This window comes from Lolium perenne, chromosome 3 (genome assembly GCF_019359855.2).
Source record: "Lolium perenne isolate Kyuss_39 chromosome 3, Kyuss_2.0, whole genome shotgun sequence".
Lineage (NCBI taxonomy): Eukaryota > Viridiplantae > Streptophyta > Magnoliopsida > Poales > Poaceae > Lolium > Lolium perenne.
Window position 1 is genome coordinate 286,198,981 of NC_067246.2, and position 18,987 is coordinate 286,217,967.

An 18,987-nucleotide genomic window follows, 5' to 3' on the forward strand; every position below is an offset into this window, starting at 1 on the left:
CTCTGCTCCGGTCCGAGTCAGGATTTCGGCAGCGCCTCACCGTTGTTCTCCGGATGCACATCCTCTTGTCTTTTTGGCGAGACGTGTATCGGGAGAGCAGCGGGGAGGTGCTGCCGAAATCCTGACTCGGACCGGGGTAGAGCATGGAGAACGTACTCAATCTATGGATCCGGCAGCTGCTAGGAGCCCACCTAGTAGAGATGTAGGTTGATGCATTCGTTTTGCCTGGTAAAAAATTTAAATATGATGCATTTATTTTCCTATTTGATATAAATGCTATGCTTGTGGTTTGGCTTCCAATAGAGCAGAGGATGGCTGATAATGGATGGATGTACACCGGCCGTGTTAGTGCGACTAATAAAACAGATGAGTGGATAAGGAAGACTTGGTATTTAGTGAAGGAGTTGGCGCGTGGTACAAAACAGAAGGTTCAGCCACTTTGCCCGTGCAATCGTTGCTTGAAGCATCACCGTCGTGGAAAGGATGAAATGTTTAAACACCTTCTGCAATATGGGTATATGCCTCGTTACGTCACGCAGATCGACTTTGATGAGCACGAACGTGACAGAGGTGAGGTGATGCGGCAGCGGCTCAATGGCAATGAGTACGATGGGGTTAGAGACTTTCTAGATGATCTTGTCGATGCCCACATGCCAGAGTCGCCACCTTCACGGGAGGAACCGCCAGAACCGGAGGAACCAGAGCCAGCCGCGAAGGCCTTCTATGATATGATAGCCGCTGCTAAGACGCCTCTGTACGATGGCGCCGCGATTTCTCAGCTCGATGCCATCTCCCAATGTCTAGCCGACAAGACCCGGTACAACACCACCCGTGACGGCTTCGAAGCAAGTCTGAGAACAACTGGTAACATGTTGCCCAAAGGGCATTGTCTGCCTAAAAGCCTGCATGAGACGAGGCAACTCATGTCGGCGCTCAACATGGATTATCAAAGAATAGACTGTTGTCCAAAAGGCTGCGTTCTCTTCTGGAAACAGTTTGCAGAGGACAAGTACTGTCCCATTTGTAAGGCCTCTAGGTATGAAGAGGTAACGGGAAAGGATGGTCAGGTGAGGCAGTCAAAGATCGCAGAGTCGATTCTTCGGTATCTCCCATTCATAAAAAGAATCCAGCGGCTTTACTTGACTGAGGAGACCGCCAAACAGATGACGTGGCACAAGATGGGGTCTCGAATAAAGGACAATCAGGGGCGGACGAAGATGGGACATCCATCTGATGGCAATGCATGGAAGAACTTTGATAGAAAATACCCCCATAGGGCAGCAGATGCTCGGAATGTCAGAATTGCGATAGCTACAGATGGCTTCAATCCATATGGTATGTCGAATGCCAATTACAGTTGTTGGCCCGTGTTTGTAATTCCGCTCAATCTCCCTCCCGGAGTCCTAATGACGAGGAAGACCATGTTTCTGTCGTTGATCATTCCAGGGCCCCATTACCCGGGGAAGAACTTGAGTGTCTACATGCAGCCGATTGTGGATGATTTGAACCACTCTTGGCACCACGGGACGTTGACGTACGACCGAGCATCGAAGACAAACTTCTGCATGAAAGTTTGGTTGCAGTATACCATGCATGACATGCCCGGGTACGCCCTAACATGCGGATGGTGTACAGCTGGTAAATGGCCATGCCCAGTGTGCAGGCATCGACTTGAGTTCCTTTGGCTAAATAAGGGTCGCAAGTATGTTGCGTTTGACACGAATCGGCAGTACCTCAAACGGAGGCATCCGTTCAGAGAAGACAAAAAGAACTTCAAGAAAGTTTTGGGTAAGACATATTTTCTCGAGCTTCATTCATATTTGATGACCCCAATGTTCTAACTCATGACTCTCACTATTGTTTTTTGCATGATTGAAGTGTTTTTATCGTGTGGCGCCCGAGGTTGAGGAGACGGCCGCGAACATGACTTTGCGGGCGACTTGTGAGAGGTTGACACCGCAGGTGTGGTACAACCAAAGGATCACGGCCGCGGGTCACTTCTGGGCACAGAGAGGCGAGAGGGTCCATAAGCCGGACATTGTCAGTAAGAATGCTAAGGCCGAGTATGAGATGACGGTGGAGGACTACATGTCGGTGAGTAAAATGTCAATGAGATTCTACATTGCTACTAAGTTGCAATTGCATTAGATTGAGTTGAGTATTGCATTTTCAGGTTATCCCCGATTGGGCCGAGCCGCATGCCGAGGCATGGGAGGAGATGGTTAGGACGAGGTGGCTCAAGATGGACGAGGACTTTGCAGCCGTGGCGAGGCGGAACGCGGAGAACCGAGGCGACGGTGGCACACACTGTGGGGGAAACCTCAGCTACGAGCGCTACAAGGGGAAGATGGTATGTATACATTTTATTTTCCGTCAGGTTCAAAGTTGGTACTCACAACATTTCCTTTCGCGATGCAGAGGGCCGCGTTAGGACCCGAGGAGGAGATGTCTGACCTCGAGATATACAACAAGATGCGGCTTAAGAAGCCCGATCTCTCGCAGCCTCAGCCCTCGCTCCCTGAGTACTTCGGCACCTACGCCGAGGACGTCGAGAACTACTGCGCGATGGTGAGGTATCGTCACCCGGAGGTGGATGACCCCATGAGCGCGGAGGTCGACGAGGAGTCGTTGGTCCTGTCGTCCGGAGGGTTGCCGCATGGCCGTCTCGCCATGCTGAACAAGGCCGTCAAGCATACCCTCACCACGACCTTCACGCGTCTCAAGGCGGGCCTCACCAAGGACAGCCCCCCTCTCCCGCCTCGTCGCCGGGCTCGGCAACAACCCGCATACGACGTAAATTTCCCTCATTTCCATCCTCTTTCCGACTTTCGTTCATACATTGCTAAGTGCTAACGAGACATGAATTTGTGAAATTGTAGCCTGACTTCGAGGCGGCCTACGCGGCCGCTCATCAAGAATATCAGGTGGCCTTCAACCGGCAGCAGCAGCAGTTCACGGAGTACATGGCATATATACATGTAAGTTCCAACCTTTGTTTTCGCAAATGATGACAAGTCCCACTTTCCCCTAGTTTGATGCTTCATTTCTGCAAAGACTGACATGTAAACTATCTTGCAAGCGTCGATGCTGGCCAATCAAACTGGACAGACAGTGGATTTAGGGCTGATGCCTCCCTTTCCGGGGCCGGCGCCAAACTATCCATCGAAGGAAAATTTCGCTGCGGAGTACTATGGGAGAACAGCGGTAAGTTCTTCGCCAAACCGAATACTACGGCATTCCTTTGCCTTGCAAATTGCTAACATCTCGGGAACATGTGTGTAGGGAACGGGATGTTCCGGAAACCAGGGTGGTGGGAGGGAGATGACACCGGTTCATCATGGTGGTCCTTCTCCCGGTGCTACTCCCGGTACTTTGATGACCCACAAGTATAGGGGATCGCAGCAGTCTTCGAGGGAAGTAAAACCCAAATTTATTGATTCAACACAAGGGGAGGTAAAGAATACTTATAAGCCTTAACAACTGAGTTGTCAATTCAGCTGCACCTGGAAAAGCACTAGTAACAGGGGTGATGTGAAAGTAGCAGTAATATGAGAGCAATAGTAACAGTAACACAGCATCAGTAATAGTAACACAGGAGCAATGGCACCAGAGAATAGTTGATACTACTTCCAATGACATGTAGAACGAGTATATGATGATGAGAGATGGACCGGGGTTCCCAGCGATCTACACTAGTGGTAACTCTCCAATAACAAGTGACAAGTGTTGGGTGAACAAATTACAGTTGGGCAATTGATAGGATTGATAAAGCATTAAGAAAGAACATCAATTCATTAATCATGTAGGCATGTTTTCCATATATAGTCGTACGTGCTCGCAATGAGAAACTTGCACAACATCTATTGTCCTACCAGCCGGTGGCAGCCGGGCCTCAAGGGAATCTACTGGATATTAAGGTACTCCTTTTAATAGAGCACCGGAGCAAAGCATTAACACTCCGTGAAAACATGTGATCCTCACATCACCGCCATCCCCTCCGGTTGTCCCGATTTCTGTCACTTCGGGGCCTTTGGTTCTGGACAGTGACATGTGCATACAACTTGTAGATACAATCTAAGCAATAATATAGAGCTTAAATCTAAGATCATGCCACTCGGGCCCTAGTGACAAGCATTAAGCATAACAAGATTGCAGCAACAATAACTTCACAAACTTTATAGATAGACTAATCATAATGTATCATCCATCGGATCCCAACAAACACAACACCGATTACATCAGATGGATCTCAATCATGTAAGGCAGCTCATGAGATCATTGTATTGAAGTACATGGAGTAGAGAGTACCAACTAGCTACTGCTAGAACCCGTAGTCCATGGGGGAACTACTCACGGAGCATGATGGAGGCGGTGGCGTCGATGGAGATGGCTTCCGGGGGCACTTCCCCGTCCCGGCAGGGTGCCGGAACAGAGACTTCTGTCCCCCGAATTGGAGTTTCGCGATGGCGACGGCGCCCCTGGAGTCTTTCTGGACTTCGTCAATTGGTATCGAGTTTTTAGGTCGAAAGGACTTATATAGGCGAAGAGGCGGCGCAGGAGGGGCGACAGGGTGGCCCCACACCAGGCCGGCGCGGCCAGGGTGTAGCCCGCGCGGCCCTGGCGTGTGGTGGCCCCCTGGCCCGCCTCCGACTCTCCTTCGGTGTTCTGGGGTCTTCAGGAAAAATAAGATAATGGGTCTTCGTTTCGTCGAATTCCGAGAATATTGCCCGAACAGCCTTTCTGGAACCAAAAACAGCAGAAAACAGGAACTGGCACTGTGGTATCTTGTTAATAAGTTAGTTCCGGAAAATGCATGAAATCATCATAAAGTGCAAGCAAAACATGTAAGTATTGTCATAAAATAAGCATGGAACATCATAAATTATGGATACATTGGAGACGTATCAGCATCCCCAAGCTTAGTTCCTACTCGTCCTCGAGTAGGTAAACGATAAAAAGAATAATTTCTGTAGTGACATGCTACTTACATAACCTTGATCATACTATTACAAAGCATATGAAATGAATGAAGTGACTCAAGGCAATGATCTATAGTTGCTAACAAATAGATAACATATAGCAAAACTTTTCATGAATAGTACTTTCAAGACAAGCATCAAAAGTCTTGCACAAGAGTTAACTCATAAAGCAATAGATTCAAAGTAAAGGCATCGAAGCAACACAAAGGAAGATATAAGTTTCAGCGATTGCTTTCAACTTTCAACATGCATATCTCATGGATAATTGTCAACATAAAGTAATATGATGAATGCAAATAAGCAAGTATGTAAGAATCAATGCACAGTTGACACAAGTGTTTGCTTCTAAGATGGAAGGAAGTAGGTAAACTGACTCAACATAAAGTAAAAGAATGGCCCTTCGCAGAGGGAAGCATTGATTGCTATATTTGTGCTAGAGTTTTGGTTTTGAAAACATAAAGAGAGCATAAAAGTAAAGTTTTGAGAGGTGTTTGTTGTTGTCAACGAATGGTAGTGGGCACTCTAACCCCCTTGCCAGACAAACCTTCAAAGAGCGACTCCCATTTTATTTTATTTTTGGGTGGCACTCCTTCCAACCTTTCTTTCACAAACCATGGCTAACCGAATCCTCGGGTGCCTGCCAACAGTCTCATACCATGAAGGAGTGCCCTTTTATTTTAGTGTTATTATGATGACACTCCTCCCCACCTTTGCTTTCTCAAGCCATGGCTAACCGAATCCTTCGGGTGCCGTCCAACAATCACATACCATGGAGGAGTGTCTATTTTGGTTAATTAATTTGGGACTGGGAATCCCATTGCCAGTTCTTTTTGCAAAATTATTGGATAAGCGGATGAAGCCACTAGTCCATTGGTGAAAGTTGCCCAACAAGATTGAAAGATAAACACCACATACTTCCTCATGAGCTATAAAACATTGACACAAATCAGAGGTGATAAATTTTGAATTGTTTAAAGGTAGCACTCAAGCAATTTACTTTGGAATGGCAGGAAACACCACATAGTAGGTAGGTATGGTGGACACAAATGGCATAGTGGTTGGCTCAAGGATTTTGGATGCATGAGAAGTATTCCCTCTCGATACAAGGCTTAGGCTAGCAAGGCTATTTGAAGCAAACACAAGTATAAACCGGTACAGCAAAACTTACATAAGAACATATTGCAAGCATTATAATACTCTACACTGTCTTCCTTGTTGCTCAAACACTTTTACCAGAAAATATCTAGACCTTAAGAGAGACCAATCATGCAAACCAATTTTAACAAGCTCTATAGTAGTTCTCCACTAATAGGTTTAAACTACATGAAAAAACTTAATCATGATCTACTTGAGAGCTCAAAACAATTGCCAAGTGTCAAATTATCCAAGACATTATGAGGCATTTTCTGTTTCCAACCAAATAACCATAAGTATTGTAGCTTCCAACTTTTATCATTGAACATTAAAAGTAAAACGAAGAACAAGTGTTCATATGAAAAAGCGGAGCGTGTCTCTCTCCCAAACAAGGATTGCTAGGATCCGATCTTATTCAAACACACACAAAAAAAGCACACAGACGCTCCAAGTAAAACACATAAGATGTGACCGAATAAAAATATAGTTTCAATAGAAGAAACCTGATAAGTTGATGAAGAAGGGGATGCCTTGGGCATCCCCAAGCTTAGACGCTTGAGTCTTCTTGAAATATGCAGGGATGAACCACGGGGGCATCCCCAAGCTTTGACTTTTCACTCTTCTTGATCATATATCATCCTCCTCTCTTGACCCTTGAAAACTTCCTTCACACCAAACTTCTCATAAACTTCATTAGAGGGGTTAGTACTCAAAAAACTTGAATCCACCTTGGTCCTGTAGTGACACATTGCAAGAACTCAATAAAACATTAGCTACAGCTCTCCACGTCTAGAAAGCCTTGCTTAAAGTCCACAAGAGACAATGCAAAAAACAGAGACAGAATCTGCCAAAACAGAACAGCCAGTAAAGACGAATTTTAAAGAGGTACTTCCGTTGCTCAAATCAGAAAACTCAAAACTAATGAAAGTTGCGTATATATCTGAGGATCACTCACAAAAATTGGCAGAATTTTCTGAGTTACCTACAGAGAATTAGGCCCAAATTTGTGACAGCAAAGAAATCTGTTTCTGCGCAGAAATCCAAATCTAGTATCAACCTTCTATTAGAGACTTCACTTGGCACAACATTGCAATAAAATAAAGATAAGGAGAGGTTTCTACAGTAGTAACAACTTCCAAAACACAACAAAACAGTAGCAAAATAAACACATGGGTTATCTCCCAAGAAGTGCTTTCTTTATAGCCATTAAGATGGGCTCAGCAGTTTTAATGATGCACTCGCAAGAAATAACAGTTGAGGCAAAAGAGAGCATCAAAAGGCAAATTCAAAACACATTTAAGTCTAACCCACTTCCTATGCATAGGAATCTTGTACACAAATAAATTCATGAAGAACAAAGTGACAAGTATAGGAAGATAAAACAAGAGTAACTTCAAAATTTTAAGCATATAGAGAGGTGTTTTAGCACCATGAAAATTTCTACAACCATATTTTCCTCTCTCATAATAATTTTCAGTAGCTTCATGAATAAACTCAACAATATAACTATCACATGCAGCATACTTTTCATGATCCACAAGCATATAATTTTTATCAAGCTCAAAAATAGTGGGATTAAAACTTTCAAACACACTTTTATTAATAATATAACAAGATGATTGATCAATCTCAAAAGATATGGGACTCCTACATAAAGTCAAGAACTCTCCAATCCCATTTTCATTAGTAGTACAATTAATATTATCAAGTAACATAGGACCATCATCTAGAGATTTATCATAAACATTTGCTACGCAAAACTCTTTAGTACCATGCATTTCGACATCAGGCACAAACAAAGCATTATCATAAAATTTATCAAAGTAGCATGGATTATCATAGACAATAGTAGCATAATTATTCTCACAAGTTTTACTCATAGGTAATATTTCAAGAGAATCCAGAGGAACATAACATTCAACCTCTTTCGGTAAGCATGGAGGGCAATCAAATAGTGTAAGAGATAAAGAGTTACTCTCATTAGAAGGTTGGCATGGGTAGCTAATCCATTCTTCCTCCTTTTGTTCGTCGCTCTCCTCTTCTTTTTCATCCAATGAGCTTTCCAGTTCATCAATTTCCTCCTCTTTTTCATCCAATGAGCTTTCAGGTTCATCAATTTCTTCTTCCACCGGTTCCTGCAAATTGTGAGTGCATTCTTGTGCATTAATGAGTCTCTCTTTATAATCAATGATATAAGGATTATCACTGTAACTTTCATTGAAAAAATTAAGGATAGAAGAGACATAATCTTTAAGGTCCTTACAAACAACACAAGTTTCATAATTTTTAACCATGAAGGATTCTATCTCAGAGGCTCCCATAAATAAGACAAATTGTTCTACCTCTTCAAACCCAAGATGAATATAGTTATTCCAATTATAGTTCTTAATTAAAACTTCTTCACTAAAGCCACATTGAAATTTAAGATGTTTAGTATCCTCTTTAGAGCAACAATTTATATCATGGCGTTTAAGCAAGATTTTAGCAATTGAATTCAATTTTTCTATCACAGCACTCATTACTTTACCAGTTCTTGATTCTCTATAATTATTATAATATTCTGTAAGCTCCAAATAAGTTGTGGGTTCTCTCATAACATCAGTTTTTAATTTTTAGGTTTTTCAAATTTTTATGGATTTTTGGGTATATGAGAAAAGTAAAACAAAACAAAAACAAACTAGACAAAGGTAAACTAAGCAAAATAATACTAGACAGAAATAAACTAAGCACAAATGAACTAAACAAAAGAAAACTAAGCAAAACAAAATAAAACAAAATAAAAGCAGAGAGAGAGGTAGAGTGTACTCCCCAGGTGAACTTATGAGTAGAGCTATGCCTCCCCGGCAACGGCGCCAGAAAACAGTCTTGATGACCCACAAGTATAGGGGATCGCAGCAGTCTTCGAGGGAAGTAAAACCCAAATTTATTGATTCGACACAAGGGGAGGTAAATAATACTTATAAGCCTTAACAACTGAGTTGTCAATTCAGCTGCACCTGGAAAAGCACTAGTAACAGGGGTGATGTGAAAGTAGCAGTAATATGAGAGCAATAGTAACAGTAACACAGCAGCAGTAATAGTAACACGGGAGCAATGGCACCAGAGAATAGTTGATACTACTTCCAATGACATGTAGAACGAGTATATGATGATGAGAGATGGACCGGGGTTCCCAGCGATCTACACTAGTGGTAACTCTCCAATAACAAGTGACAAGTGTTGGGTGAACAAATTACAGTTGGGCAATTGATAGGATTGATAAAGCATTAAGAAAGAACATCAATTCATTAATCATGTAGGCATGTTTTCCATATATAGTCGTACGTGCTCGCAATGAGAAACTTGCACAACATCTATTGTCCTACCAGCCGGTGGCAACCGGGTCTCAAGGGAATCTACTGGATATTAAGGTACTCCTTTTAATAGAGCACCGGAGCAAAGCATTAACACTCCGTGAAAACATGTGATCCTCACATCACCGCCATCCCCTCCGGTTGTCCCGATTTCTGTCACTTCGGGGCCTTTGGTTCCGGACAGTGACATGTGCATACAACTTGTAGATACAATCTAAGCAATAATATAGAGCTTAAATCTAAGATCATGTCACTCGGGCCCTAGTGACAAGCATTAAGCATAACAAGATTGCAGCAACAATAACTTCACAAACTTTATAGATAGACTAATCATAATGTATCATCCATCGGATCCCAACAAACACAACACCGATTACATCAGATGGATCTCAATCATGTAAGGCAGCTCATGAGATCATTGTATTGAAGTACATGGAGTAGAGAGTACCAACTAGCTACTGCTAGAACCCGTAGTCCATGGGGGAACTACTCACGGAGCATGATGGAGGCGGTGGCGTCGATGGAGATGGCTTCCGGGGGCACTTCCCCGTCCCGGCAGGGTGCCGGAACAGAGACTTCTGTCCCCCGAATTGGAGTTTCGCGATGGCAGCGGCGCCCCTGGAGTCTTTCTGGAGTTTCGTCAATTGGTATCGAGTTTTTAGGTCGAAAGGACTTATATAGGCGAAGAGGCGGCGCAGGAGGGGCGACAGGGTGGCCCCACACCAGGCCCGCACGGCCCTAGCGTGTGGTGGCCCCCTGGCCCGCCTCCGACTCTCCTTCGGTGTTCTGGGGTCTTCCGGAAAAATAAGATACTGGGTCTTCGTTTCGTCGAATTCCGAGAATATTGCTCGAACAGCCTTTCTGGAACCAAAAACAGCAGAAAACAGGAACTGACACTGTGGCATCTTGTTAATAGGTTAGTTCCGGAAAATGCATGAAATCATCATAAAGTGCAAGCAAAACATGTAAGTATTGTCATAAAACAAGCATGGAACATCAGAAATTATGGATACGTTGGAGACGTATCATACTTCTCCCGGTACTTCTGCCGGTGGTTCTTCCGCAGCTTCTACTGCAGCGCATCGGCCCGGGCCGGTGTATAGCGGCGACGAGCTCCTCTAGTTGTCCCATGTATCTTATCGACACTAGGCACCATGTATGCACACTATGGCACTATGTATGCATCATATTGCACTATGTATGCACCATATGGCACTATGTATGCAATCTATGGCACTATGTATGCAACCTATGGCACTATGTATGCACTTCATGTTATGTGTATTTGCACTTCATGCGATGTTTCTGTGAATTATATGTTCTTTTATATTCTGCCAAATCTGGAAAACGAACGAAACAGCAAAAAACGAAAAAAAGGACCAAATGGTCCCTGATACGCCGACGGCTTTCCCCTCGGGGTAGCGTCGACATGGACCAAATGGTCGCCTGTACGCCGACGGGCTCCCCCTCGGCGTAGCCTGCGTCAGGGCCTCCCAGGACGCGCCACGTGCCACCGTACGCCGACGTGCTCCCCCTCGGCGTAGCCTGCGTCAGGGCCTCCCAGGATGCGCCACGTGCCCCCGTACGCCGACGGGCTCCCCCTCGGCGTAGCCTGCGCCACGGCCTCCCAGGCTCCGCCGCGTGGCACTGTACGCCGACGGGCTCCCCCTCGGCGTAGCTATGACGGCCGTCAACTTGACGTCTCCCGTTTGCGTGCTACGCCGAGGGCTTGTACGCCGACGGGTGGGCCTCACCCTCGGCTCTCTCCGTCTACGCCGACGGTCGCCGATACGCCGAGGGCCACGTGGCTTCTGCCGAGGCCACCCTTCCCCGAGGAGCTACGCCGAGGGTCCCCGTCGGCGTACCGTACGCCGAGGGCTAGGCGGTGGTACGCCGAGGGCCGGAGGCCGTCGGCATACGTAGAGATTCCTGTAGTGTGAACGGAGAAGCAGTTGCGGAGGACGGCGCGGCAGCGGAGATCGCACCATCGGAGGAGGCCATCACGTGGGAGGCGGCAGCGACGGAAGAGGCCATCGCATGAGAGGCGGCGGCGAAAAAAACGTGGGTTGGAAAACCTAATCTGATACCATATTAGACACAGTAATTTGGGGCAACTGCTCAACACCCAACGTGGGTGTGACTATCTCATATATATAGGGGTACCAAAGGGTACAATACAGATATGTACAGAAGCTACCTCGTATTTACAGCCTAACACCGGTATCACGACACTGCAAAGGATCGGTGCCGGGTTGGCGATTTCGATCGTCATGATGATCGTCGCTGCTCTTGTGGAGATGAAGAGGCTCCGGGTTGCAACAGAGTATGGTAAAACCGAGGTTACTATCCCCATGAGCGTCATGTGGATGGTTCCCCAGTACATGCTGATCGGGTTTTCCGAGGTGTTTGCGATCGTGGGCTTGCAGGAGTTCTTCTATGACCAGGTGCCTGACAGTTTGCGGAGCTTGGGCCTGGCTCTATTCCTGAGCATTGTAGGAGCCGGGAACTTCATCAGTAGCTTCGTTGTGTATGCCATTGACAGGGTGACCACAAGCGCCGGAGAAAGCTGGTTCTCCAACAACCTAAACCGAGGGCATCTTGATTACTTCTACTGGCTTCTTTCCTTGCTCAGTGCTATAGGTCTGGCTTCTTATATGTACTTTGCACTGGTGTATGTGCCTAAGAAAAAGGGTCTTTCAGTGCAGTGATTTTCAATTCTATTGTTGCTGCAGCTTATGTTTGCCCGACAATAATTGGCTGCATTCTTGCATTTTGGTGATCCTAAATCAAAAATAGCGGCGTCTCCTAATTTGCCGATATTTATACCCAAAGCTAATGTAGACTACAACAACGCTGAAATTATAGCCATAGTAAATCACATTTTATAAAGGGGATGCCATGTGTAATTGAAGAGGATAGTGAATTATTCGTGTTTGCTACACATTGATCCGATAGAAAAGCAGAGCGTTGTCTTTATTTAAGAAAAAAAGTGAGAAATCTTCTGCTACGCATGATAACCTATCCTTAGATCCATAGGTTCAACATGACCTTACACTACAAGTTCTCCGTTCACACAAAGCCTTGACTAACACTAGGTCGTCGCAGGGCTTTCCCACGGGAGGAAGGACCACGAAGCCGCCTATAGCCGTGCGCCCACCGCCCCTGCACCTTTGACCCTGAAACCACCAGTCGTCCCGTGGAAGCGTGTGCACGTCATGGTGAAGGTGGCGCATAAGCTCTAGGATGCCGGCGCCTGATGCTGTGGAGCAACGTTAACCTCCTACACTGCTGGCACCTGAGCCCAGATCAGGTTCAGGTGCTGGCCATCCCCACACATACCATGGTGTGATGGAACATATATAAGCAACAACAAGTCTCCACCTCTAATGATTTCGGCCAATCCGCCTATAGGTTAGCATATTATGAGATTGGACTTCTATCCGCCCATAATGATTTCTATATCATGTAGTTTAAATTTATAACCACCAAAAACAATTTTCTTCTCACGATTTATTTTCCGATCCGCCAGAGATGGGTTTAAGCACTTAACTCGGCAGCAATCGGTAATATCTCTTATTTATTTACCAAAAAAAATTCATATCTTTCTCTCTCTCAGCACAACTTTGTTCTCTTCAATGTTTAGGCACTAATATTTTGAAACTCAAAACTCTTGTTTACTTATGAAATTCCTTACCAAACTTTTACAACCACTCTATATTCTTTGGATCAAGTTGTTTTTTTTTTTTTTGATCAAGTTGTTCCACCTCCACCACCCAGAAATCCCTAGCTCTTCTACTCCCATACATTATTCATATGCGAAATAGTTAGCCTAGAAATGCATATCCTTCGTCCTAACAAAATAACTACTATTCCAACTTCTTGTTGAATAATATTTGGCTTCACGTGTTTCCCTTAGAGCAGGTCTAACAGACCCCTTAAAAGCCCCAACCCCGTAAAATAACCGCCAATATACGGGGTAGAGCTCTACCCGGCCGTCTAGCAGACCCCGTAAATCAGCCCCCGGTATCGAATTTTTACAGTTTTGGCTACGGGGCGGCTCCTCGCCCCTTACAAGTACAGGGTGGGAGGGTGAATACAGGGCGAACCCCTCACCCTTGGCGGGCTGAAATTTCAGCTCACAACTGCTTATGCGCACTGTAGCGGGCGACGGCCATGGCGGGCGTCAGGAGCGGGAGCGGGCGCGGCCGGCGTGGGGACGGCCGGAGCGGGCGCGGCCGGAGCGGGCACGGCCGGGCCGGCGGCGGCCGGGGCAGGAGCGGGCGTAGCTGCGGACGCGGCCGTGGCGGGCGAAGCGGCCGGACGGAGCGGGCGCGCCGGCCGTGGCGGACGGGGGCGGCCGGAGCGAGCGCGGCCATGGCCGGGCGGGGACGCGGGCGGCCAAGAAGCGAGCAGGGCCGGCGGCGGAGCGTGGCCGCGACGAGTGCCGGGCGTAAGGCGAAGCCGGGGCAGGGGCAAGCCGGGGGTAGGTGGGGCAGAGGCCGTGGAGCTGTGATGCACGCACGAGGAGGAAGAAAGAGAGAAGGAAGAAGAGAAGAAAAAAAAATTGGCATATTCTGGGAATATTCTTCTTTACAGTTTAGACATACGGGGTCTGCTAGCTCGTCCGAGTTTTCGGCCGGCGAAAAGTGAATACAGGGCTCTGTACTCGCGTTTTAAGGGGTGAAAAAATACGGGGCCTGTTAGACATGCTCTTAGCTATGGCATTCCTCGACAGTTTCTCCCATTTCACCTATACAAGGTCTCAAAGTTAAAAAAGACATGCATAAAGCAACAAATATTATCTAAATATAAATTGTGTAGGTAGGTCAAAATATCATAGTGTACATAAGATATGTTCAGGTCTAGGAAAGAAAAGACGGGCAAGATATCATTCCCATCTAATATTAAGATTTGTGTGTTCTTGTGTCTCATTTTCCCTGATTTTTTTTTTTTAAAAATACTATTTTGAGTGCATCACAATTTGGTGTTACTCCCTCCGATTCATATTACTTGATGCTAATATAAATATATCTAGACATATTTTAGTTATAGATACATCTAATTTAGCATAAAGTAATATGGATCGGAGGGAGTACTTTTTTTTATGACAAATGCTCATATTGGATGAATAGGTGCATTACGTGATGGCATCATCAAGCTTATGCCAAATGAAAATCATCTGGATTATACAGTGACGTCTTTGTGAAAAAAAAGGTAATCAAATTATTAAGGAGCTCTTCGAAAATTTTTGCAATAATTTTTAATTACCTAGACAGTGTTGAAAAGTGCCATGATCATGGATAAAATAATTATCACCTGATTACCTCAGCTATCCTAAAAAAAACTCTAGTCGTTCCTTTTTTTTTTTGGAACAGCAGAAGGGTTCCGAAGGACCCGGACATCACAACTGATTCGATTACATCAAGGGATCAAAGGGTATAGAAAATTACAGGCTGATCCTTGGATCCTCTACAATCAGCAAAAAAAAAAAAAATAGAGATACGGGATACTATTAACAATTTCATATGTCCGTTCGGCGCAACCGGCGCCGCCGGCGGCGCGCTCAGGCGGAGGCTCGCTCGAAGCTGAGCCAGTTATCGGAGAAAGAGGAGGAGCCGCGGAGAATTCCAGATGTTCGCGCTCTGCGGCGGAGCCTGCACGGCCAGATCCGCGGCTACTACCTCGACGCCATCTCCCGCCTGCCCACCGCCGACCTCACCACCACCCTAGCGCGCGGCCTCCTCGTCGCCGGCCACTGCTACGGCCCTCTCCACCCCGTCCACAACATCCTCCTCAACACTATCTGGCACTCCGCCGCGTTCCCCCTCCGCCCCGATGACCGGATCGACGTCGCCGTCATCAACAAAAGCGGCATAGCCCGCCTCGTCCAGCGCTCCCTCGACGGATTGGTCGCGTCCCTTCGCCGCCACTGTCCCCGCCTCTCCGAAGACGACGCCCTCTGGCACCTCAGCCTCTCCGGCGCCGACCTCCGCGCCGCCGTTGCGTCCGCACGCGGGGCTGCGCCATCCTTATTCCGTCAGACGGAATCGGAGGCGGAGGCGGTGTTTCTGGCGGCTGCCAAGGCGGCGCGGCATCCGAAACCTGCAGCCCTCGCGCTCTTCGCTTCTTCGGTGATCCCCTCCGTGGCAGGTGACGCCGTCTCCCTGCTCAACAGCAAGCGCAGGCTTTCCTCGGCCGACATCCTGCGCCTCTCCGCCATGGTGCTGCCTTCCCCACTCCCAGATGAGCTGCCGCACCTGCCTCTCCAGGAGCGGTTCCCCGCGGCATTCAAACTCATCGCCAGGAGGAGGAAGCTTCTCGTAAGAACTTACACAAAATGGGTCCAGCTAGCGGATGCAGCATTGAGCAAGTACGCCCGGCAGACCGCGGAACATTACCAGCTTCATATCGTCTATGGCGTCGGTGCCCTGCAGGATGAGTTCGGCCTGGATGAATCCTACCATGTCAGTTTCATGGCGTGGCCAAAGGATCCTCCCTCTTGTTGTGCTACTAGTACAGAAGCTCCGGTGGTGTTTTTTTTTGCTGAAGCGCTTTATCCGTCTGGCTCTGAATTCTCTGAAGAGGACATCACCTTGTGCTGTATGGTTCAGCCATCGCCAACCGGAGTTGGTATGCTCTTGACCTCCTCCAATCGATTTTGGCTTTTCAGTACTGAGATTATTATGTGCTACTCAATCATGACATCTGATCATCTCATGGCTGGCTTTTGTGGCATATGAAACCCAACTAAGAGTTAATTAATGACTAGTAGCCCCTATTATTACTTGTTAATTTGGAGGCTGTTCATGATAGCTAATCTGAAAACGTCTGATAACAGCAGGGGATACTCCTGCTGACTGTTGCATTTTCAGACTAGTTGTTTCTGCCCTAGCACTCGCCCGCAACTTTCTTTTTGCATGTTCATAAAAATGAATCCTCTTTCTCATCCTTCTGCAAAATGCAATGCAAAATGCAGATAGTTGCCAGGTATGTCTGACCGAGAACGTCCAAGTGGATCACCCTGATGATTCTGAGAACTTTGGTGGTGGGCAGTACTGCAACATTGATGGAATCGGTAAAGACCTGGATTGCCAAATCACTAGTGATGTCGACTACAGATGTTTCGATCCTGACAGAGACATTGATTTCGTGGAGTACTTGGATCAAGATTTTACCAGTTACACATCGGCTTCACCGTGGCATCGTCGACATAAAGATGATATCGATTCAGCTATCTTGTATTATTGCAAGAGATATACTAGGTGATGTGCTATGGTTCTAATTCCGTTGTTGTTAATAGCCTACATCACCGTTATTATTATGTATAATTGTTGTCAACTTAAGAGAATCTGTTGTATTATTGGTGTTTAGTGAAAATGCATGGACTTGCTGCTTGCATTATTATCTTTGCTTAAAATGTGAATGTTGCTGCCATATGTAGACAAAAGGTAGATATCTAGCATCTAATTATTAACGTTGTTCTGCCCCTTCTTGCACTTCAGCAGTAAGTGCATCTACAATGGGGTGCCTATGCACATGCCCCAGGGATTAAATCCTGGCCGTTTTGTGTAGTTTTCTGGCATTGGCATAAAAGTAAGAGACTGGTGAATTCTAGATATTCGCGTTTTGCGAAGTTTTTCTGGCACCACCAACAGTTAGTCAGTTGGTATGCTCTTGACCTCCAATCGATTTGGCATTTCAGTACTGAAACTATATGTGCTACTCATGACATCTGTTCATGATAGCTAATCTGAAAATGTCTTTAACAGCAGCGGTCAATGGGTTGTCTGTTCCTACTGCTAACTGTTGAACTTCTAGATCAGTTCCTTTTGGCCTAGCAGACATACATACTCTTGACATGTTGGCATTTTTTTTTGTTCCTCCAATAAGCATCTTTCTCATCTTGTTTCTGCAAAATGCATGCATGTCTGATTGAGAACTTCCAAGTTGATCACCAGTATTACAGTATGGATGCAATCGGTAAATACCTCGGTTGCCCAATCACAAGTGATGTTGACTATAGATGTTTGCATCCTTATAGAGACATCGATTTTGTGGAGTACTTTGATCAGGATTTTGCCTGTTTGGTAGCATTTTCACCCTGGCATCGGTCGCCATAAGAATGATGTTGACTCGGCTATCAACGGTTGTTGCATCCTTTATGTATAAATATAGTGAATTTAAGAGAAACAGTTATATTCGCATTGTCGTTGTTACGTGACAATGTGTTCTTGCTGGTTGCTTTCCTTTTGTTTCTTAAAATGTAAATGTGTGTTCTACCAATAGTTATAGAATATAAAGAACCAGGAAGAGGGAACCCTAGCTGCCATCCAACGTCCGCTTCCCTTTGCCCCCGTCCATCACTCCATTGTCGTGGGGAGGGGAGGAGAGGATCTTCGGCCCTCATCTGGTGTAGCAATATCGTTTTTGTCTAGTTCTGGTGTTCACAGCGACATCACTCAGACCGTCAGATGGTCATGGGGGTGTCATCCTAGATAAAAGTCCTCCAGTTCCAATCTTGTTTCGGTGTCACTTGGTTTGGCCTTGCAAATGAGCTTGGATATTTTTGTCCCCGCCAGTCTTCATGAACGTTGGGGTTGTTCTTGTTGTTGTCTGATGTCTTTCGAGGCTTTGCGAGCAAGATTGATGGCCTAGTCTGGCGATGCTATCGCAGTTGCCTGCCATCTCCGGCCATATGCTTGGCATGGTTGCCAATCTTCTCTAGTGTGACGATCTACAGTTGCAACGATTGAAATTATCATTTACAAGTCTTTGCAGTATTTCAATAGATAAATTTTCTGATGTTGTCCATCACAAGCCAGAGATGCGGTGGCGTAACAACAACGAATCTGAAAAACGGCTTAGGCGTGAATTTTGAGGCTTATGATAGTTATTGCATTTTCCTCTTTGATTAGGGGGGTGGGGGGGGGGGGGGGGGGGGGGTTCCACGTCTGTACATTCAGCTACCACATTCTCTGGTTGTAAACATTGTTATAATAATTAATATAAATCAGATACAATAATTGGAAAAATAATTCTAGATTTTAACTAGGCTTATAGCATGCGCGGCCTCTCTCGTGCCTAGGGTGGCTGTCAGAGAGTGTGTCGTGGCACCGGGGGACAACGGTGGTTCTAAACAATCGGTGGCTGTCCTGATGGTAGGTGCAAAGCCTTTGGCTTTCCTTGGGGTGGGGTTTAAGACTTCCGCGAAAGCATTGCACGGCTCCCCTGTGCCGACAACGGCGACGCTCGTGAGCGCCGTTCCCCTTCCTGGAGGCGTTGTCGTGAAGTTCTTTTCCCTTTGAACTCTGGAGGCTCGTGTGCTCACTTGCACCGTTAGCCAGCTCCCTCGGTGTGGGTGGTCCTCTGCATGTCGGCCTTGTGCCGATTCAGTTTGGTGCGGCTCCACGGAGTGGCGGCTCGTTGCTTGAAGTTCCAGCCGAGCTGCCGATGTTTAGCTGTAGTCCCGGGCGCCCTTGTATCTTGGTTTAGGCTATAGCTTTGCATCGCCTGTGCTTGTA

General features: G+C 46.2%; 3 protein-coding genes across 3 annotated transcripts; all 3 read left to right on the forward strand.

Annotated features, from left to right (window-relative positions):
• The first annotated feature begins 2,106 nt into the window (after positions 1 to 2,106).
• On the forward strand, positions 2,107 to 2,853 carry LOC139838203 (uncharacterized). The gene is made up of 2 exons (XM_071827580.1): positions 2,107 to 2,350; positions 2,419 to 2,853. Exons 1-2 carry the CDS (start codon positions 2,219 to 2,221, stop codon positions 2,851 to 2,853), a joined length of 567 nt encoding a protein of 188 aa, XP_071683681.1. The 5' UTR covers positions 2,107 to 2,218.
• Positions 2,854 to 11,031: 8,178 nt separating this feature from the next.
• On the forward strand, positions 11,032 to 12,174 carry LOC127339970 (protein NRT1/ PTR FAMILY 5.10-like). Its single transcript, XM_051365758.1, has 2 exons — positions 11,032 to 11,115; positions 11,677 to 12,174. Exons 1-2 carry the CDS (start codon positions 11,032 to 11,034, stop codon positions 12,172 to 12,174), a joined length of 582 nt encoding a protein of 193 aa, XP_051221718.1.
• Positions 12,175 to 14,939: 2,765 nt separating this feature from the next.
• Positions 14,940 to 16,867, forward strand: LOC127344218 (uncharacterized). Its single transcript, XM_051370439.2, has 2 exons — positions 14,940 to 16,096; positions 16,443 to 16,867. Exons 1-2 carry the CDS (start codon positions 14,992 to 14,994, stop codon positions 16,730 to 16,732), a joined length of 1,395 nt encoding a protein of 464 aa, XP_051226399.1. The 5' UTR covers positions 14,940 to 14,991; the 3' UTR covers positions 16,733 to 16,867.
• The last annotated feature ends 2,120 nt before the right edge of the window (positions 16,868 to 18,987 follow it).